At 36.1% G+C, this 22,783-nt stretch overlaps 2 protein-coding genes across 7 annotated transcripts in view; one reads left to right on the top strand and one right to left on the bottom strand.

Annotated features, from left to right (window-relative positions):
• IMMP1L (inner mitochondrial membrane peptidase subunit 1) overlaps positions 1–5,534 on the top strand; it is a 34,041-nt gene extending 28,507 nt beyond the window's left edge. For all 5 annotated transcript variants that reach the window (XR_011809822.1, XM_038179274.2, XM_027459089.3 and 2 more), the window contains 2 exons: positions 638–748; positions 5,452–5,534. Coding sequence is in view for 4 of the 5 variants with exons in the window: in XM_038179274.2 (XP_038035202.1) it covers positions 638–748; positions 5,452–5,520 (180 nt within the window). In the remaining variant the exon portion in view is untranslated. The remainder of the gene's footprint in view (positions 1–637; positions 749–5,451) is intronic.
• Positions 5,535–6,453: 919 nt separating this feature from the next.
• The window catches only part of DNAJC24 (DnaJ heat shock protein family (Hsp40) member C24), a 34,169-nt gene continuing 17,839 nt past the window's right edge, over positions 6,454–22,783 (bottom strand). For both annotated transcript variants that reach the window (XM_027459091.3, XM_005022031.6), the window contains exons 3-5: positions 16,354–16,492; positions 7,878–7,946; positions 6,454–6,834 (exon numbers count right to left, since the gene is read on the bottom strand). In XM_027459091.3, coding sequence (XP_027314892.1) covers positions 6,710–6,834; positions 7,878–7,946; positions 16,354–16,492 — 333 coding nt within the window. In that variant the 3' untranslated portion in view covers positions 6,454–6,709. The remainder of the gene's footprint in view (positions 6,835–7,877; positions 7,947–16,353; positions 16,493–22,783) is intronic.

Below are 22,783 nucleotides of genomic sequence, written 5' to 3'. Positions count from 1 at the left end.
TTTGTCGTATAGTATAAGGTCACCGTCATTAATTTTCAAATTATAAAAAGGGATTTGCTGTTTTGTGATCATCATTATTGCAATATAATGTGTTGTGGATTCTGCCTGCACATAGAATGAACTGTGATCTTAATTAGAACTTTGACAAGCCTACTCCGATAAAATGATGAGATTATTCGTAATTGATGTCACAATCAATTACCAGTTAGTTCATCATGAATCTACTAACAGGTCTAGCCTTGGTGCTGGCCCCAGGATGTTGATGAGTGTGTGGCTGCCCTGTTCATGCTGTTACTGCGACAGGAGGGCAGATTTTCAGTCAACATCCTAATGACCTCTTTTGAAGTCTATTAAATTAATGACCCTGTCACATTGGTCTAACCTCTTACATCTTCATTTTAGATTTTTTGTTGCAAACCATTGTTTTTTGAGCACATGATAAAACAGATACTTTGGAGCACTCCCTCTCATCCCTCCAAACCTGGCACTGTGTCTTATTAGATTCAATAAAAAATTAGTTCATTATACAGTCATGAAATATAGTATACAGAAATTAGGCAATATAAGGCAAACAATGCTTAATACCATTTTATTCTGTTTTCCTATTACATTTCAATTCAATCCTGCTTTATCATAGGTGCCTAAAGGACACGTTTGGTTAGAAGGTGATAATCTCAGGAATTCTACTGATTCCAGGTGCTATGGACCTGTTCCTTACGGACTGATAAGAGGACGCATTTGTTTTAAGGTATTTACAGTACCAAAAATATTTGCATTAATACATTTGTAATGCCTGTATGTTAGGCATTAGCATTTGCTGCCTTAACTGTCTAGCCAAAGCAAATGTGAAAGAGCTCAAACACATAAGACACTTCCGTCAAATGATATTTCAACAATATTTTGGTCAATGTTTAGTGAGAATTTTTGAGGCAAAATTAGTCTTTTTTTCTTGAAAACCATTCTTTGAGCAGTCAATGCCTCTGAAAACTGAATTATTTCGCAAGCAAATCAAAACCTTATACAAACATAGACCACTGCGTGAAAAATACACTGCATCCTTACCTTGATTCTTGCTTTTGCAAAATGGTAGAAAAGGGCAGCTTCATATTTCACTGTTATTGTAATTTGAGAAATCCAGTTCCATAGTGGAAAAAACAAAGATGGAAGAAAATGTTATGGTTCTAGGACTTGCAAACACAATTTAGATGTGTGCACTGGCCTTGCTGCTTTTTAATGTGTGAAAAATCCTTAATGGTAAAGTCAAATCTGTGCTACTGCAATTGTCCTCCACTTCTTTATTAAAACAAAAACAAAAAAGCTTTGGTTAGCGCTGTATTGTATAAACCTCCATGGCTCCTTCTCCTGTTCCAGTAATTCTACAGCTTTATTTCATATTAAATTACCTTTTCATATTATCTGCATTATTAATTTACTCATTTACCAAAAAGAAGTTAAGACAACTTCCTCTCCATAAGAAGTTTTATCTAAGAAACAAGGGAGAATGTATAGAGTTATGTACCAGCTTTTCAAAAGCTAAAGTGGAGACACTCAGAACAATGAAAAATGGCTTTAAAAACTGTTCTCCATATATTGCAACACAACCGTAAATTTAATTTAGCACAGCTGTATTACACGCACAAAGGAGATCAAATATAGAAACTTTGTTAAATTAGAAAGATCTGTTAATAGTTTTTAGGAACACAACTTTAGACTTTTCAAACCAACCAACCAAACAACAACAAAACTCAATCTTGCATCTCCTGACCATTATCACTAATTGCTTACTAAACCTGAAATAATATGTCCCCCTTACCACCACTAAGTTTTGCCTGACCTCTGGTCCTTACGGATAGCATTTGCTTTGAATTCTACCTTAGTGTTCACTGAGGGTTTCTTGTTCCATCTCTGTATTGTTTGCCGTACCACGTGCACCAGAGCTAAAAATGCTAATTCTAAATAGACCTATTTCTATGAGAGTCAAGTTTTAGCTTGGATTATTAACTGGTAGAATACAGATCATGCTAATATACTGACAGCCCTTTTAACTGGAATCTGGTATTAATCATAAAAATAAACAAAAACTAAAACACCACCTGTAATTGATGGGTTAGGACTGGAAAAATGGTGTTTACTACTTTAAGGAGACTGTTAGCAAATAATGTACATATGAATGATCTAAGAATGTGGACAGCCGTAATTTTTCACAGTATACCTCCACAGCAATAGATTTGCATTCAGCTTGTACCCTACCAAGCAAGATGTTTGAAAGACTTTAATGAGGTGACTGACAGGACTGACCTCTAAGCTGAGGAAGCAATAAGCTTCTAAAAATGAATGGAATTTACACTACAGATGTTACATATTGAAGAAGTACTTTAGAACTGCAGAATATCATCTGTTTAAAAAGATGGTATGCCATCAGTTGATCTTTCATCAAAATAATTTTTAAACCATATTTTATAGCAGTTATTTTATGATGATGCATAGGCTAGTGATTATTAACATTTTAATGAGATTTATTTTATTTTTAAAATTACCTTTTTATTTTGAGATCTCTTTTTTTTACTTTTTTGAGATCTCGTTTGTAATGAGATATGGTACCTACAAGAGCAAAAAATGACTATTTTTCAAAAGATTGTTTACAGTTTGAGTTGTTTATGCTAATTCACATCAGATTACAGTATCTAGCTGTTGTATGTTGCTATCAATCATTACAATGAAAAGCTGTGGAATACAGCTTTTCTATGTGGGGGTAGTTAACGAGTAGACCACTGGCCAAGAAAACCATTTTTTAAATGTAGTCTGTTAGAGGCTTGGCTTCTCTTTCACGAAAAATCTCCTACTGTCTTGAAAATCAAACCTTACATGGTTTTCTCTTACACTGGAGTTAGGAGAAGCAGATACAACAGTGCCTTTGAATCCTAAATTACATTTTTATTAACTGATGCAGAGAACTATTAACAAGAGAGTTATTGCCAATCTAACTTGGAAGTAAGGGATTTCAACAGAAGAGAGTATGTATTACATTTGTTTAGGCAATCTGTTCTTGGCAAAACATAGATAAACTTCATAAAGAACTAACGTTTACCTGTGAAGTTTAGACCTAAAATTCTCAATGTTGTTGCACCAATTTTTAACCCATACAGAAGTAATGATATTTGAATACTTCCCCCTTTTTCTCCCTGCAAGCACATCAGCTGCCACTTAGATAGCCAAGCTCATACCACAAAAAGACCTCCGAAATATAAGAATCTGCAAATTCAGTAGAACCCCACTGAGGGGAGGACTCCGCGCTTTGATAGAGCTCACACTTCATCCTGTCCTAAGTAGGATATTCTGTGCATTCCCTGGACATATGCTTCATGTCAGAAATAGACCTACCGAGCAAGTATCTTCAAAAGAGCTAGTTAGCCCCATTTATGCCCCATCCATCAGATCAGATCGATGTAGGCCAAACCAAAGAGGGCAAAAGGAAACAGCCGCTAATTGGACTAGCCAGTTTGAACCATCAAGTCAGAGTCAACTTCTGTCATAAGTTGAAGACTTGGGAATTATTACACAAAATGGCATGTCTTTGTTCTGCATAGAAAGAAGATGGAACAAACGTTCTAAGTAGTTTCTCAGATTCCCTCCTGCATGCAAACCAGATAAAACATTTTCATTCTAAATCCACTGCTAAGAATACTGTGATGAATTTGAAACCAAATAGCCAAAACACTATATAAAACATCTGATTACTGTCGCTGAAAGGTCAAGTTGCAGACGGTGTGATTTAAATAGCTTCAAATTAGTTGTGTAGTAGCAAATGGCCTAAGAAACTCCCTCCTCTGGGCATTTACTCAGATCAGCTTGCATTTCATGGAATATTCCTATTTCCTTTTACTCCTGTTTTCCTTTGAGGCCAAAGAAAGACTTGACACACACCCTGCTGCAGCAGAACCGTGAATTCTGTAGCTTTACTTCTAGCCAAGACCACAAATATTCTTCTGTTATTGTTTCATAACACTATATTCTTCTCTGGAACTTAAAATAGCTCACTGTTAGTATGCATGTAGAGCCATATGTGTATTTCTGTGTGTCAGCAAACGTTGCTCCTGCTCTTCCTTAAGTGCATTTGCAAAAAAAGGACGTGTATATTCAAAGATACTTGCTCAAGAGGTCTTTGAGTCTTTTCCAGATCCAGAGAGCTTGAGGTCCTGCAATTAACTCACTCATCCTTTTATCTTCTCAAGGGCCTAGGTACAATCCAACTGATTGTTGTAACTTACCTCAGTGCTAGAAGGGGCCTGATGAACACAAGTCTAGGAAACTTCTAGCAGCACATTGTACCAGTCTAGCTCCAAGTAGATGCTGTCTCTTGCTTCTCAGTCTCCCATTCTTACTGGCCTTTGCCTCTTTTTTTTACCACTCAGGAGCAGTCATGGAGACTGAAATACTGAACGTTGGCACAAGCTTCCTCTTGCAAGCTGAGAAAATCATTTTTTTTACTCCACACAGAAAGCAGAAAGGCTCTTTCTGTGCTGTGGATGTTCCGTAACTTTAGTTCAAGAGGAATTTGCTGTTCCTGGAAGGTGACTGCATACCTTCTATAGGATCAAATTCTAAGGAAAAATGAGCAAGATAAACACCATACCAGCAGATCCTTTTGGAACAGTATAGCACATCATCTTCCTTTGTCTAGGTTGCTTCATCTTGAGCAGGAGGCATGAGATTTTTATAGGCTTGGAGCCACTGACAGGCATTCATTCTTCAGCATCATTTCTTTCCCTGCTGATCCCCTTATGCTATCTTTGAAAGAATATGTAGTGAAAAGACATAGGCAGTCAAGGGAGACAAGGTATTAAAGAATGTCCTCCATTGCCTATTTATTTATTTATTTATTTTTGTTTTGCATCTAAGGCCAGCCTACACGTAATTAGTGAATGTTCAGAGGAAAGTACTCCTGGGAGCGTTCAGTAGTATGAACAGCTACGTGGTTAACTTCTGGAGAGAAAGTTCGTTCTTACTGTTGAGCATCATGCTCTGACACTTGTGCTTGTACTTGGATCATGATTTGTGCTCTTTCCCTTTATCCCATTCTCAGAGGAGCCCCCTTGGTTGAGCCCCCCTGACACAGGCAGGCATACTCCTCCTTTATACCCATTTGTATGGTATAAGCTTACCTATAAATCCTTAGATTTTTTTCCCCCATGGTTTAGTGCTTGCACTGAATTACTTATATAAATTAGTGTTGTCTACAGCTGCTACAGAATTAGGATTCCTCCTCATATGCAATATATTTTAATCCTAGTAAAGAAAACATATAAGTAGGAAAAGTTTCAATGCTTGTGCTATAGCCTCCCAATCAAAAAGCTGAAAAATGGTGCAGTTTATGAAAAGCTTGTAACACTAACAAATGAAAATATTGAACTCTGGGTTGGGATTAAAATTTCCTGTTACTTCATTTTACAGATATGGCCTCTGAATGACTTTGGATTTCTACGTGCAAGCCCCAATGGCCATAGATTTCTTGATGATTAAAAGAATGAAGTGTCTATTGCCAGCTTCCATATTATTTTATACTGAAATAAATTGAGTTATTTTTATTTAGAATAGACACAAGTATTACTTGACAAAGATGTCTCTTTCTGAGATTACAACTACCTTGAAATCAGGAATGATACACCGCTGCCATCATCAAAAATGACATGCCTCTTACTCTGTTTCCTCTGGTTATTCACAGTAAGTGCTTGGATTTATTTGAAGTTTTGTATTTTCCTACAAAACAAAGTTTACACTGACTGACAACAAGGGATGAAGGTGGCAATGCACTATTATCACACACCTAGAAACACACTTAAGTTATATCTACCTTCATAAGTATTGTGGCACACTAGGATTGAAACAAGAGTAACAACTGGCTTCAGGATCTGCTGCCCATTTACCCAAATGTGGTTTGTAGGGTTTTCTTCAACTAGTTTGAGCCGGTATATTTCCAGCAGGGATCAAAGCACAAATTCCTGGTTAGTTTTCATCTATGGAATGAAGACTGCATTCATTCAGATGATGGATGAAGTCAATTCTAAAGTATACTACTGGTCCAAATTGAAAAGTTAATGTAGATGCACTGTATAGTACAGTGAATCGGCAGTGTGCCTGCTACGTGGTACAGTGCCTGCTAGATCTGCAACTCTGTCACCTCTTTCTAAGGCTTAGTCCTTTAAAGATTTTAAAGGTGACTAAAATATTTAGCACAGAAATAGAAAACGTTCCTTTTTCCCGTTAATGTGCTTTATTACTCATTATGTTCAAAGCATTCTCATATGTATGCCTCCTGATTAAATTTTGTCACCTGAGCCTTCAAAAGGATTTAACTTAAGAGGTAGGGCCCAACCTGCAGCCGATAGACTGAAAGAAGCTACTTTGCTGGTTGCTGGGAAATAAAGGTCATTTAGATCATGAGATACAGTCCAGTTATACAAAACAGCGTTCTGGTTCTTTTTTAATAAATTGATCTTTAGTTGAAAAAGAAGCAAAAAAAAAAAACAACAAGCACCATATCCTCAGAGTTATGTTAATAAATAAGTAAATAGGCATTTTCCTCTCTTAATTCCTGCCTGAACTTGTTCTTGCAGCATCCCCCTTTTCTTTAACATACATCCCTTAGAGGATACTGTCCTGTTTGTCCAACATTTTTAAAGTTCGTAACTCAGTGTGCACGACGGAACAATCATTGAAGGATCTCAATAACAAGTGAACATGTGTCACAACAAACCAAAGATACATCTTTGGTTTCACTCTCGGAGACTGCATAATTCCCACCACATCGGCATGAAAGAGTGTAACATCGTTCATCTGCCAAAAAAAAAAAAAAGAAAAAAAACCCTTTAGTGCTCACAATGAATCAAGAATTTATTTTGGATTATTCTTCACAGAGCTGCTCTTGAAAAGAAAACAATTTGTGTGTGACCTCTCACTGCTGGATTGTGAATGTCAATATCTATGTTACCGTTTGTTGTCCAAGCAATAGGTATAATCTTAAAGTTTTTTTTCCTGTGACTGTGAGACAATCTTAATGCCAAACAGCCAGGGTCAGTGTACTCTCTTTTAAAGAGAAAATAATAAAAAGGAGCATGTCAGTGAAACAGACACGTATTAAAAGGGCTACATCAGTGAATACTTGAGAATAAGAGCTTGATTCTGACAAAGTACCAAAATCTTTAGAGAACAATTAAGAACAAATTGAGGAGTGTTAGTCATACAGATATCAAACATTATTCCAGAACAAACTCCTAACTCAAAAGAAACGTAAAACAGAAGAAACAAAAGCATTTCTCCTAACTTAACAACAACAAAAAACATTAGCCATTACTCCAAAAAGCAAGTAAATGATAAAAACTAGAGTAACATGAAGGAGAGAAGTAACACACTGTCAGGTAGAAAAATCAGGTAGAAAAAAGTCAACTCCACAATCACAGAAAGAGCAAGAAGATGCATGAGATGTTCTGGGAGAATCCGGAAAGGTGAATTCTCTCTACAAAGCGAGACGTAGGTGAAAAGTGGTCCTGCAAATTCTCCATGCCCAAAGAGAAGAAAAGGAGGAGAAAAAAAAAAAAAAAGAGGGAATGCAAAACAAGTATCACAAAGGCAAGTCCCAATTCCAACTCAACAGTGCTATTTTCAGTAGACTTTCAGAATATAGTATTGACTGGAACTAACAAAAATAGAAATATAGCAGGCGACCACGGTGAACAGAGCAACTAGATCTCAGGAAAATATAAATAAGGGGAGAGGAAAGGTTAAAAGTAAAATAAGACAACATAATGGTATGAGACACAGAAGAAACAGAAAGCATTTCAAATGACAGTGAAAGGCACTGAGAACAAGGCAGCACTCACCTTCATTCCAGGACATATCCTCAAGATAAACCTGTGCATGTAGTGGCCATTCTTTTGTCAGATTATCTTCTATAAAGAAAATGGTGACAAATGTTCAGCTCAGGTAATATATAAGTAAGTTCTTATTTTGTCCTGCTAAGTTTGCACTTTTTAATACTTAGCAGTAAATCTGGTCCCTACGAGAGTTAAATCTAGCCCTTACAATCAGTAAAAAAAGCAGTTCTCTAAAATTTCCATCTCTGCTGGAATATGTCACTCTGTAGCAAGGAGAAGTGAATGGTGAAGATGTGTTACTGAAATTAGAGCACTACTGGAAACAGTTCTTTCATACGTATCCCAAATGATTACGTGAAATTAGGGCCAAACTTTTGTTTTGGTATGAACACCCTTAAAAAGCCTAGCTGTAACTACACTTCCACAAGCTCCAACTATGGGTGTGTTTACCTCTACTTTCCACAGAATCACAGAACAGTGGAAGTTGGAAAGGACTTGGCTAGATCACCTAGCTCCCGAGCTGCACAAGAAAGGCCAGCTCGCACAGGCAGGGCCAGCTACAGTAGGTTGCCCAGGACCACATCCAGGCAGGTTTTCACCATCTCCCTATGCAGTCCATTCTCCTTTTGAAAGGAGGGGCCAAATAAGAACCTCAAAAAAAGCACAAAATAGATGTTAAGGTTCCCTATTAGAAGAACACTAAGATTCCTGGAAAATTATATACCTAACAAAAGATAAACAAAGAACACTTTTAGGAGAAGATTAGTCCTAGTGTTCTTTTTATAACGAAGAGACTCTCGATACAGAAAGAATGTCAGTTCTCGTCTGCACACCTAACATCTATTGCTGTTCGAACCCCTGGATTCTTCCAACATTGAACACAGCATGAAAATAAGTGTGTAATTCAATTCAAATTGTCAAATGCTAATTATGCAATATAAATACAAATTGACTTTTGTAATTTATCAGCATATTCACATTTAATGTCCATGGTTCACACCAGGTTAACAATGTCAGATTTTGCTCAAAATTATAGGTGGTAATATTAGAAACAAATCTGATAACCTACTTCACCAAACTTCCCAAATGCTGCCTGATACCTGAAGTGCCAAATCCACAGACGCTGTAGTTTCTTAGAGAACCAGGAATGCCTGAAAGCTGAGCTTCAGCACGTACACAGAAATGTCTGATTTGGCAAGACTCAGTGGCTTAGTGCTTATTTCAGGTTTAAATGCAGTTGTTATTGAGAAAGTAGCCCCTTCCCTATGATAACTAATTTTTTAAGTGAGTTTTCTTGTTTAATAACATGAAGTTTACTACAGAACACAATGTTATCAACTGCTTTCTATGAAAAGTAAGATGGCAGTGAAAGAACTTCTAGAACTACTTGTTGAGCACTTGCTGGAAAAGTTGGAGTTACAGATTATAGCTTTTCTTAGTTCCCACGAGATTGCTCTACCCAACCACTAGATTGTAAGGTATTCTTCTAAAGGGTTTCCAGCTTCTACTATGCAACTGGTCTTTGGACTGAAGAGGATAAAGAAGGGGACTTCACAGCTACCTCTTCTAGCCATGATTGTAGAGGTTTTATGTGCATCTCCTTGGATACAGCATTATCCAGGTAAGAATGGTCTCCTCTTTCTATGCAAATTGTCACTATGAAAAGAAATTGACCAGAACAAAGAGGGCATGACACAGAGATCACTATAGTTTGGTGATTAGGGTTCAGCTCCTGCTCCCAGAATTTGTATGAATTTTATTCAGTTGTCATTCAATGTAAAAAAATGTGTGTATATATATATATATATATATATGTATGAAAATAAAACCTGCAAGGCAGCACATTTTGTACACTGCTATACTGACAAATATGATACTAGCCAAGAAGCAGAAGTTTAATCTATTTAAGAACACAGTGCAGACAGAATTCAAATCATATCATTAGGACATTAACATTTGTAAACCTTTCAGAAATACCACTAACAATTTTGTTTCGATTGAAACAACTTTTTTTTTTTTAAATATCAAAAAGTTCCAGGCTTTATTCAGCAACCAAACTGCTATCTATTTGAATTGCAACTGAAACATATGCTATAGATCCTTAAGAGTGAATTTCATCTAAATTAGTTTTAAAGAAGATTAAAATAAGTATGCCTCTTTTACAGCAGGCCTTGTGTGAAGTGAAGATTTCTCCTCCTCTTTTTAGGAAGAAAAAAACACCACAGTGATCAAACTGAGGTCTACCTAGCTACCCTCCTTCCTTCAGGTTTCCCCACTGCAGTGGAAATAAACAGTACTGAAATTACAATGACAGTATGCAAAATGCAAACACTTCCTATTTCACTTTTGTGTTTTGTTTTGTTGTTTGGTCTTCTTGAGCGCTTAGGAGAAAAAAATCACAAAGAAAAATGGTCTCTTAGGTGGTAGGAAGAATCCATGTTCTTAAGCTTCATTTATAGGTAGCAAAAAGTTGAATTAAAAAGAGATCAGGCTGTTCTATTTGGCATTCATGAAGCGGGATCTAACTTAAAAGAAACTTTATAGGATTGGAGATAGAGGTCTAGGATATGTCTTCCTATGACCAGATGGGCCATATGCCACCATGAACTGATGAGATGCAAATTCACAAGGTTACCATGCTTTCTGAGTAAAGTTTCTCATGAAGTAATGAAGAAGAAAGCTAAGGAATAATCTGTCCTCTTTCATATTCCAAATATAGCAAAGTACAAAGCCCAGTGAACAGAATTTCAACCAAACTTTCCATTTCATTAGTGCAATAGTAATTAAAAATTATCAACAGAAAAAAATCATTGCTTATAACATTCCCTAACTGAACTGAGACGGTTATTCCAACTCTGAGTAGACTCACTGGTTATCTCAAATTTTCAATTAGTACTCTCAACTTGAATACGTCTCCAAACTTCACACATAATCCAGTAATCTCTCGGTCATTCCATTTTGTATGCTGCAGTTATTTGCTTGTTTGCATCAGGCTGGAGAAACTTACTTTCTGAGTTGAACATAGCTGTTTTATTTTCTCATTCTCAGATTCAATACACTATTGAATCTAAAATACCTTCGGACAGCACAAATAGATCTGGCTTACTATTTCAACAGAGGCTTATCTCAATATGAATTTGGAGGACTTACAAGCAGAACTACAAACCTAATGGTTTCACAGAGTATGTTAGTTACTCTAATATTGCTTGCACTCTTCCTTATTTTATCTACATTGTTACTCCGCATCTTAGAGCCACGTCTCTCTTGGTGGTGATTCTCTGAAATAAACCACTGCCTGATTGTCATTCCCTTGCAGGATGAGAACATTACTTAAGACTGGTATTGTTACCAGTACTGAGTTAGGCTTAGCAGGTTTACTTACATGCAATACATGCTCAGTCTGTAGAACACACTTTCTGAAACGCATTTCTGAACAGATCCAGAAAATTGTGCAGACCTGATTATCTATCATAACTTGAAAAACAAGTTTTAATTCACAAGAAGTAGAGCCTGCCTGATTTTGCCATCTATTGGATTTGTCCGACAACAAGAGGTGAAAGAATTCTGCAGCTCCATTGTCTCAACTGCAGGATCTAAGAAAACACTGGCAGACTCATCAGAGAGGTTTATGAGCCTGCAATTCAAAGAGATTAAAAGGAAAAATCTACTGAGATTCTTTCAGGCTACAGAACAACATTAAATAACTATTAGCGGCATGGTTCAGTAAAGCTTTACTAGAGCCCTTGCTGGGTCATTCAGAAATTGTAAAAGGGGAAAGGTATTTAAGTTTTACTTGAGGATACAATAAATATTTCTTGGGCTATTTAAGGCTGAGTTGTAGGAAGGGGGTCGCAAACAGTAAATGGAAATTTAACCCCTTTAACAATTTATGGTAATAGTAAAGATAGTCACAGTACCCAAAAGACTCTTCTAACTATTTGTTGTATATTCTTAGGATTGATTTAAAAAGAAAAAAACATTACAAAAGTTATGTATTATCAAATGCAAATTCATCATAATACTCAAACCCTGGATATTTACAGAAGTTCCTTTTTTTTCTAATAGTCCATTTATTTTTAAACAGTAACTGAAGTTCAAGTCTGCTGTGTAAAATAAAATTAGCATACTTTAATCTGAAATTATAAAAAATTTTTTTTAAGAATTTTCATAACAAAAAATTTTGTCCAAAAAACAGCTTCGGTTATAGCCAGTGCAGATTAGAATCGACTCCAAAGTTAATTGAAGTAAAAGGGTTGTGTTCCAGCATGAGGTGAGGTCTACAGCCATAAAATCCATGGCTAGAGAAGAATATATAGTTATGTCACTAAGGAGTATGACCTAGCACACTGAAAGGCCCAAATTAACAGCCATGCTAACAGCTTAGTTTTGGTCTATACGTACGTTTTAGAAGAAATTTTCTTAACAATAAACAATTAAAATGTACTATGTTATTTTTTTTCCCCTTGTAATAAGGTAGTCAAGGTGTTCCATTATCATTTTCCATTATCATTTCTGTTAGCTATTAAGTGTTTTTGTAGGCTTTTGTCTTTCTTTTCTGGCTTATTATTCCAGTGGATTTATAAGCTATTCTTCTGGCATCTTGTTTTACCAAATTATGTAAGGTATCTTGATGTCTAATGCAGTACCATCCCTTTATGGCAGAAGGGAATTGCAGATTAAAGGGACAGTAACCATCTCCAAAACAGTCTCTTCAGTTTCCTATAGTAGAAGAAGAAGAGAAAGGAGCAAGAGAAGTAGCAGCTAGCTTTTCTTTAGCTCAGTTTTTCACTTAATTTATAACCACACCTCTGTAAGATGATGGAATCTATAATATTTTTCTACAAGTGTAATTCAAAAAATTGAAAATCAAAAGGAGGTACATGTTCAGATGAGAACACATCCAGTGCTGATTACATCCTCTAACCTAGTAACACATGCTGTTTATGGACACCTCTGTCCATCATCACATATGAAGACACATTATGTAGTATAGAACCTTGCTGGAGCCATAGATGGAAAAAACATCACATTCTTAAATTTCTCCCACCTCTACCCCAAAAGAATACACCAAACAACTCATTCTAGGGTCAGTCTCATTATTAATTTTGCTTTACTTGCTACATCTAGTGACAGAAATTAATCAAAGTCACTAATTTATTATTTTTACTTGTGACCTATTCATCATTCAATCTTTAACAGAAAAAAGTTAAAAATAATTAGTAAAATTCCTTATCTTAATTATGCGATTGTTTAGATACACGGTTCCTCTGTATTTAAGTTAGCAAAAATCCATAGAAGATGCAAGGCTGCTATTCATAGGGACCTTGACAGGATATGGAAATAGGCTGATAGGAACACAAAAGGGTTTAACACAGATAAAGTCCCACCATAGGGATGGAAAAACAAAATGCACCAGTAAGTCTGGGAGACAACTGGCTAATTCGCAGTTTTCCAGAAGATAACCTTGGGGTTCTGGTGGATAATAGGTTCAACACAAGTTAGCAGGGTGCTCCTGCAGCAAAAGCCAACCATGTACTGAAATGAGGAGCGGGCAGCCAGCAGGTGAAGGGGGTGATTCCACTCAACATTTTTGAGATTGCATCTGTCGTCTTTTGTCTGTTTTGGGGCTCCCTGGTACAAAGTGCTAACTTATAGGATTAAGTCTGGTCGACTACCCATATGGTCAAAGGCTGGGAAACAGCATACAAGGAGAAGCCAAGCTTGGGTTTTCCACGGCTGCCATCAGCCGTTTGGTTACCTCTGTCCGTAGAGGTAACCAAATAAGACCGGAGAAGGTCTGAGCAACTGATCTGTGCCAACTTTGAGCAGGAGACAGATAAGGATGACCCGTGATTTCCTGCAAACAGTTTTTTATGCTTTCCAACTGTGACACAAGCATGTACTTTCAGGGCTCAAATGACTTCTGCCATTTGACAAGTTGTTTCCAAGCTAAACTCAGTGAAAGAATATTTGGTAATTATTATTGTCAGACTTGACTTTAACTGTATATTCATCTTTTGAAAACAGAACACCAAGCAAAGAACGGAAAATCTATTGAGGGAAAAAAGCCCACAGGTAAACTGTGATGCAACCTTTTTTCCATCCCCCCAAGACCATTGTGATACTTTTAACAGAAATGCAATATTAAGATAAGAAAGCACATTTGCTCATTATTCTCAAAGACTCAAAAAAGAAAAAGAAAATAAAAACCATATAGCACCACAGAGTTTAAGCTTCTCGGAACTTCTCTGGCTACTGAATTCCTGAGCTAATTAACAGCTCTTTTATGTAACATTGCAAAGGACATGCAAATAAAAATCTATGCAATGGGAAAAAGACTACAGTGCAAAGAACTTCTTCCTGACTGGCAGCCACACACACATGCACACTGGCATCCTTCACATGCTGCTTCCTTGGCTTCGCAGTGTTACTAACTTGCTTTATTATCTCTCTCATCACTATTCCCCTTAGCTGCTGTCTCAGTTCCTTTGTTTCTGTGAGCCTTTACAGTGGTGTCTATGAATTTGTCTAGAATCATGACTTCAGAAGCAACTTGACAGGCATTCAGAGAACGAGATTTTATTTCACCATCATTTTGCTGCTAGGGAACATGCTGCAGAGAATGCATCGACACTGCACATGCATGTTATGTGACTGGCTTCGTTTAAAGCACAGGATCCTCTTTGAATAGGACCTTCTATGTTAAAATATATCCATCCCATTACATTACTATTTCCAAACACCTGTGTAGTTTTCTTTATTTACACAGTTGTGTGTTGTTGCTGTTTTTTTTGTTGTTGATTTCCCCCCCACACACACACTCTTTCTCTCTCTCTCTCCAACGTTCTTGAGTTGGCTTTTAGAAGAACTTGTCTGGATGCAAAAGAATCTCAGTCAATACAGATAGCCTTCAAAATACTGTAAAATAAAATTGTGAAAACTAACCTACAGCAACATCCTTAAATGCCACGGGTAAACAAAATAGTTTATTAAATCCTCATGTAATTCTCTTTACCTCAATGAATTAACCTGATCCAAGTAAATTAGAACATCATGGTCTGTATTAAAACTTTAGGTACAATTTGCTATATACATAAAAGACTTAAAACAGTATTACATATTTCAGTTTTTCTATGCATATATAATTTATGAAAATGGCAGACAGCTGATACTGCAATGCTGGAAGTACAATAGCATTGTTCTGGCATCACATGCGGTATTTGAAAAATAAGTTTGAGATAAGTTATTTGAGTTTGATCCATCATACTGTTTATATCAGAAATTAGCACAAAATCCATTTTTTTCCTTTCTTCTTAACTATCTTTTCAGTTTTTTTTTTTTTCCCCTTCCACTCCCTTTTCCAATACCCACACAAAGCCTGAAATACAAGATTATTTAGCTAGAGAATTCATACTGGATATACAGTTATATATCACCCTTTTTATCCTGCAGTGATGCATATCTACCAGAATGACTAAGCCTTTGTCTCTCAAACTTCTGGTATCCGCAGCGGCAGGGGAGTTAAAAATCAGCACAAGAGAGAAAGGTCTGATGGTGTGCCAATGTACAATGGAAGAGAATTCAATAACAAGCTGCAGAGACAGTGGGCTTTTATCAGACACATTCAAAAGTGGTGGTGGCTACACGTCAATGCTGGACCGGAGTGTGTTACTGCAGAGTGCGACTGAGTGTTTTCCCCACAGGCAATACACTATTATTGACTCCCCCCATTAACATGTAGGGTGGATATACATTTATTGAAGGTTCTAATGGAAGGCTGAGGGACTCCTATCCTGAGGCCAGAGCAGAAAGACAGCCTATCACTTCATGTAATGGTAGCCCATGTGTGACAGACCTGACCTACATTTCCCCCCTTTCTTTCTCACAACAGCCTGTCACTGTTTTAAGAAGCTATTTTCTGAGAGGTATAAAAAGAAATGCATGCTAGAGCTGCCTAGTTAATGTGTTATATTGGAATATTATTTATAAACCTGCTTTAAAAAAAAAGACTAGTTTAGACTACGCATGAATTATGAAAGCTACCTTAACACACACAACCAGAATGTGCCTTAATGATTCTGAAGTGCTTATAAATCCTTACGCACTGAACGCTAAACTGAATACCTATATCTAAAATACTGCAGTGAAATGGAGTGTAAGACCTGGATTTAAGAAGTTAACACATAATGAAGCTGCCTTAATAAAAAGAGTTAAGGTCTGTAATTAGTATAAATTCCATATTCAAACTATTAGGAATAACGCCACCTAATGTTTTGTTGGAAGTAATTCAATGTTTTCACTAGATAATGTATGTGTAGTGAAAGCTATAAATAATGGATCCACGTTAGAAAGTAGGACAAGAGTGAAAGAAACATTTGGTTCAGCAACAAACAACATTTTAAAATACTATCTCACTACTACTCCCAGACCCTGCTTATTTAAAGAGCTGCTGCCACTACAGCACTCCTTGGCAGGAACCTACCACGCTGCTGCAGGTCATACTCTTTTTTTGTCTCTTCGTTCCCTAGAATTTTCCACGCTTGATCAATTTCGATGAACCTCTGCACACGCTCCTCCATTTCTCCTGCTGGCACATCTGCCTGCTGTTTGTCTGGATGATACTGCCAATCAAAAAAAAAAAATTTGTTTAGAGTTGAGGGGAGTGGAAGTGAGGAGGGTGGGAGAGGAACAATCAATAATGCATTTGATATTCAGCTAAAAGGACACTGAAAAGGAAGAAGGTTTGAGCTAAGGTGCCAAAGGAAGAGAGATGATGATGCTGGGCACAAGAGAAAACTGCCAATTTAATTAGACCACTGAAATGGCAACAAAACCACCAGTGGCACAAATGTCGCCACGTGCACTGATGGCGTTTTCTGGATAATTTGCTGATGAAATCATTGGTCTTATGGACAATTTACCTAGAGAGAGGATTACTACCACAACCAGAAACAGGTACATCCAGAGGACTATGACACAGGAACAAGAGCAGATGTTGTAGATGTTAACATCTCTTGTAATATTACACATGTAGCTGATCTAAACAATGTTTAGGTAAGGTTACTACAAATAAATTGAATGTTGTATTACATGTACTTTTTTTTTTTTTAAACAGTAAAAAAGAATACACATGATCTAATGTAATTTATAATACATGTAAATCTACTTTTGAAAATATGCCTCAACATCTTTAATTTCTTCCAGTTCAGTGAATCAATAGCCCTTCCAAATATTTAAAGTCATGGATCACTGGCTACAAAAATTGTGTCATTTTAGTTAAGAAATGGTTATTCAAGGACATAACTGCAAGCAAGACCATGGTAACACTTCTTAAAAACCATTTGTAACTACTCGTTCTGAATGGAGCATTTTGTCTTCTTTTTGGTTCAAACGTCTACTGAAAAGTAACCCTCAAAACTTGTATCTTCCTTGGAGTTTAATTAATCACCAATGATTTTACTTTTGTTAACTATATTTTAAATTGCTCAGCATACGAGATCGATAACTGTGAAAAAGCATTCAAATCAGCAAGTTGCAATAATGTTAGACCTCTCAGCTGTTAACATGTTATAAATCACGATATCTCCTATTCTGGAGCTCTGACATCTGCCTCTTATAGTAACATTAGGTTGGGCCTTAAATTGTACTGAAAATTTTTAAGAATTGGAACACCTGTTACAAAGTGTTTGGCTGATTTCTGATTAGCCAAACTCCTTTGTTTTAGTTTATAATTCATTCTAGAAAGAAAGGAATTCTAACACAGGGTGTACTTTATAAGACAAAATTTGAAAGGAGTCCATTTGGGCTCTAATGTACGTAACTACCATTTGCACTGACTCGATAAATCCCTCATTCAACTAGAGGTAACTGTACTTAAGAGCTAAATGTTCATGTTTGATTTCACTTTTTTCCCCCACATATCTGTATCTTTTTCCATATACACCTGAGCATATGTACAACCTGCAAGCTCAAGTACGAACTATGTACACAACTGTGTATTTTTGGCCCACCAGATGAGTAAGGACCCTTTAAGTTACCTCTGCATTGAAGACTAGCTTGCAACTTGCTGAAAGTACGACTGAAGCACAGTTGTGACCTGCGAGTTTCTCTCATAGTTATCCCTTCTTATCTCCACAACTGAAGGTGACAAAATACTAAGGCACAGATCAATCAAAGATTTTTGGTCATTGTATATAGTATTCTAAAGAGTCAATTAGAAAAGAATAACCTTTAGTTGATAGGTACTAAATTTAGTGTTCTGTCATGCACCATGTACTGTTAAAGCTATTTAAACGCATTATTTCTTTTTCAAATCCATTTTTCTCAAACCGTAGCTTTTCCATCTGTATTTTAATAACATTTTGAACATTGGTGGTTGACTCTATATCATGTGTGGAAGTTTGTTTTTTTTTTAAAACCAATACTTAACACACATACGCAGCAAAACAGATCACATTAAAGGCTTACATGATTTGCTTTTAGAAATGTGATTTCTTGTAACAAGTATGTTTGAGCAGTTATTCCTCATAGGAATACTTTATCAAAAAAAATGTTACTTCAAAAATTCTGTTGCTATTACTTCAAATTTTGATTCACCCAAATATTTTAGGGTTAATTATAACACCTTAGAAAGAGAAGTTATATGGCTGCTGTGTATTTTTCTGTATTTGAATGATGCAGGCAATGTTGCCCTACAAGCTTCTACCCCAAAAGATTTTTGACATTGCTGCATAGGCCTATTCAAGGACTGTTGTACCAGACTTGGTACCACTGAAACTTAATTAGCTTGATATGAATAGTGGTGCCACAAATCCACTGCTCCTATTATTATATGTTTGGATTGGCCACAAGACCACACCTTCTTGGATCCAATTCTCACAGATAGACGAAAACATGACTGATTGCCCAAAACAGCACTAAGATTACAAGCTCCTCTGCTGCCAAGAATGTTGAGAAAATACCCCCACAAAACTGCTTACACATTTCATTTGCTACATCAACGCTTTCACTGACTGAAAAACTATTTTGGACTGTGTTGGGTGTAGTTACTGAAAAACTGTAAGCCACAAATATCATAAAAATACTTTGGAAAAATAAATGAATGTAGAGAAGACTATTCAATTCATTCCTTAAATGAAGAAAGCCTTAAGATTTATTACTCTTCAGATTTGTCCTCTAGCTTCTCTTTCTTATAAATCTGCAAAATTTAGTATTTGTTGCATGTGATTTTTATATTCAAACAACTACATTGTAGAGGATTTACTAATTAAATCCCTCTACTAATTAAAACCCTCTGAAAGTATTTTATTCTCCTTCTGTTGGAGATATTACTCTATTACCATCTGATGCCTTTAGTATCCTTTCCATCCGCACTAAGAAAAATCCTCAAACCTCTGCTATTATACTTTAAAGCTTTATTTTTCTTTCCAATGTTTCATCCGAATCTGTTATGGACCTGTTCTCATTGTCTCCCTTTTCCTACTCTCAAGCTTGTGCATTGAAATACAAGAACACTTCCATTTACAGCAAAAATCTGTTTTTGTTTCAGCTACCCATATAATTCTCCTTTCACATCTAAGACAACAAACAAGATGTCCTCTTTTCCAGCTGCTTTAGACCCTGTTTCAGGCAGATCAGACACTAAACACAGAGAACACCCTATTAAAGTTTCAACCACCCTACTAACAGCTGATGTTTACAGAACGTTCTCCATCAATACTTCAGAAGTCAATCAACCATACTCTTCTGTGGCATCTTCTCCCATTCTTGGTTGGGATATTCATGCTTCCAATTCTTTCACCTCTCTCTCCAACTTACCCTTCAGACCAGCTGACTCAACACCTGCCAGGAGTTTTGTTTTGAAAGAGTTTAAATACAACACACGTTTCTGATGGTCTTATTTGGCTTTATTTCTACATTAATCACAGTTGCAACATATACAAACTATACGATGAAAACAGACAAGCCTGTTTTCTACTCAACCAGTCTCCTACTCAGACTGAACTATTGCTCATCTATGCAATTGCTCTTCTATGCATCCAGTTGTAGGTTCTTACTCAAAATGTTAGTGCCTACCAGCATCTCCTGCAATATCTCTTCTCAAAATCTGTGCAAATTATCTTCCTGTCATTCGTACTTGCCACCTGGGCACTATTTCAAGCTGTATTACTGCACTTAGGCAATGTTTATCTTTCTAGCTCTGTATGTGTAACATTTTTAAGGCACAGTATTTCCATAAAAATAGCTTTTTGCGGATCATTCATGTCTTGATTTTTGAACAGTTTTCTTTTGGAACACAGTAGTTGTTGTTTGTTTTGTTTTACTAACATGTTACTACTTAATAGGATGTTATAAAAACAAGTAAGGATTTTTTCCCAAGCCTGAGAGAAGGAGGGAAAAAAAAAAGAAGCTTAGAAGCTAGCTTTCCTTTTCATACCTTTACTAGTTGAATTTCTTAACTCATTTTTACTGCTAAACACTATCTGTCTGGAATGTGTATTGCTTTACAGTATGATGCACTCTAGTTACTGTTAAAAAAATTAAGTAATAGAAATATATTACTTGATCTTTTAACTATTAGAAAAACATTATACATATATGCATTACTGCTCACTCCCCTGATGTTTATCCTAAAATGTCACCACATGGTGATAGTACTTCTTGGGGACTCTGGCTCTTGATGTAAGAGTTAAAGGGTGTTTTATTTATTTATTTTATTTTATTTATTTTTGTTTGTTTGTTTAAAGTTTTTAAAATCACTGAGAAAGTTTGAAAAAAACCATGAACCTCAGAGCTGGAGTTCAATAGAGAAACTTCAAGTATGTTGAAGACTTGATCACATTGTTGGTGCTGCACAGAAACTGAAAAGCAGGCTAATACAAATTTAGGCTCATATACTTTTCAATTACAGTATCATTATTTTACCTGTCTAGCTACCTGGCAGTACTGATCTGTTCATCAAACTGTACATTTGAGCAGTTTGGGTGCAGTGGATAACAGCATTTCCCCTAGCAAACTGCTCTATCAGATTATAGCTACAAAAACATCCAAATGTTTAAAAATTGTTCATAGAAAATCCTAGTTTAAGTAAACAAATTTTATTTCACTGAAGTAATCTACTGCCTTCGATACCTATCATAGAAAAAAAAACCAAAAAACAAAACAGGCATAATCAACCTTTTTTGTTTCAGTATAAAGGGGTTAAAGTCATGTTCAGTGAGTAATTAACTGAGAGACTCTGAGAACTGTGCAGGTTCAATGGGCTCATAAACTACTTGTCTACTGCCTCCTTACCAGTTCTTGCAACTAACAGATGCATTGCTTTACATTATTAGCCATTGTCTTCAAGAACAACAGTAGCAATTTTTGCTTTTATATTACAATACTATAAATTGGTTCAACTACCAAGTAAAACAATTCCCAAACTTAAACTGTGTGACCTCTCTGTGCACTCTCTCTCAAGCCCTGTTATTTTTATACAGTATACAACATACTTAGTTTTCACCCACATTACTTATATAAAGAACCTATAGCACATGCAACTTCTACAGTCTTTATTTCTGCCTACTTCATAGTCTGTGAAGTTTGGTTCCTTTTGCACTTTAAGAACTGCAAAATTAATCCCTGTGCTACATGGAAGTTAATAAAGAACACTTGGTCAATAACTGTAAGGATATTACATCTGAATAACCACACCAACAGACCTTAAGAACCCTCATTCCCCAAGATAAGAAACTGAGATAGCTGGCTGAGTTTTGGTTGAGCAAATCCAGCACCACAGATGACGAATTAAGGTCCCTATCCTCCTAACACTTGTACAAGTTGCTTAAGTTCATGTAATAAATGTAATAGGGTTGATTGATTTTAATCAAATTCAAATTAGCAAGCAGAAAACTTCTAGTTAAATCAATTTAATGTACGTTCCTTATTGGTGCTAATGAATTTACTCTTCAAAAGAAATTTACAGCACCCAGTGAGAATCAACTTAATACAACAATTTATTGGGGAGGGAGGGGTGAGACGTACAGCCATAGGTTTTATGCTGAACTGTAATCTCTTGCTAAACTGTGGAATACATGATAACTACGCTGCATAATATAGTCAAACTTGTATTCATAACTACTTTTCTATATGAGAAGGTGATGCTTAGAAAAGATTAAAAAAATACTATTTCTTCTCATCTATTACTTACTACATTACCAAGATATAGCATGTCCCCAACTCCATACATCAAAACAGAAAGCTTTATCTTTTAAATAAGCCAACCTAAAGTTCAAGCTTTATATTTTTCAGACTAAGGCAAATGAAATAGATCAGCATCAATTCTTCCAGGCTGAAATATGGAGTACTCTCTACTGATTTGCTATTGCTTTGTCTTTCCTACTTCTCAATAGGTCAAGAAAAGCCGTCAAACATTTCGAAAAATCTGCAGCAGCAAATAAAAAGTACAGTCGGAAGGATGTTACATTAAATCTTGACCTTCTCCCCCAAGAATAATTTCAGCAAAGTATTTTCAGACCTTTCAATTTGTTATGTGCCTTTTAGATTTTATTTATTTTTTGATAAGACTATAATTAAGGCTCAAAATTCAAAACTAAACACTGGCACAGAACAATGATGAAACCATGACAGCTGAAAAAAACTGAAATTTTTTCAGATTATTTTGGACTTACCATCATTACCACTGGTATTACCACCACTAAGCCGTCATTGCTACCAACACCTACAGCATAGTAAATTTCTAAACTATCAGATTTATTAAAGGTTTTTAACTTTGATATTATCTACAGCTTGTGAAATCACGTTGATACATTTATTGGCATGTCTTGAATTCCTGCTTTATTTCAGTAGAGGATGTGTGTCTCTATTTTAATAACAGATGTATTTAAAGCTAAAGATGTACCTGAAGTTCT

The sequence above is a fragment of the Anas platyrhynchos genome, chromosome 5, assembly GCF_047663525.1.
Source record: "Anas platyrhynchos isolate ZD024472 breed Pekin duck chromosome 5, IASCAAS_PekinDuck_T2T, whole genome shotgun sequence".
In the NCBI taxonomy this organism is placed as follows: domain Eukaryota; kingdom Metazoa; phylum Chordata; class Aves; order Anseriformes; family Anatidae; genus Anas; species Anas platyrhynchos.
The sequence above is the reverse complement of the archived record's forward strand: the minus strand, read 5'-3'. Positions and strand labels throughout refer to the sequence as shown.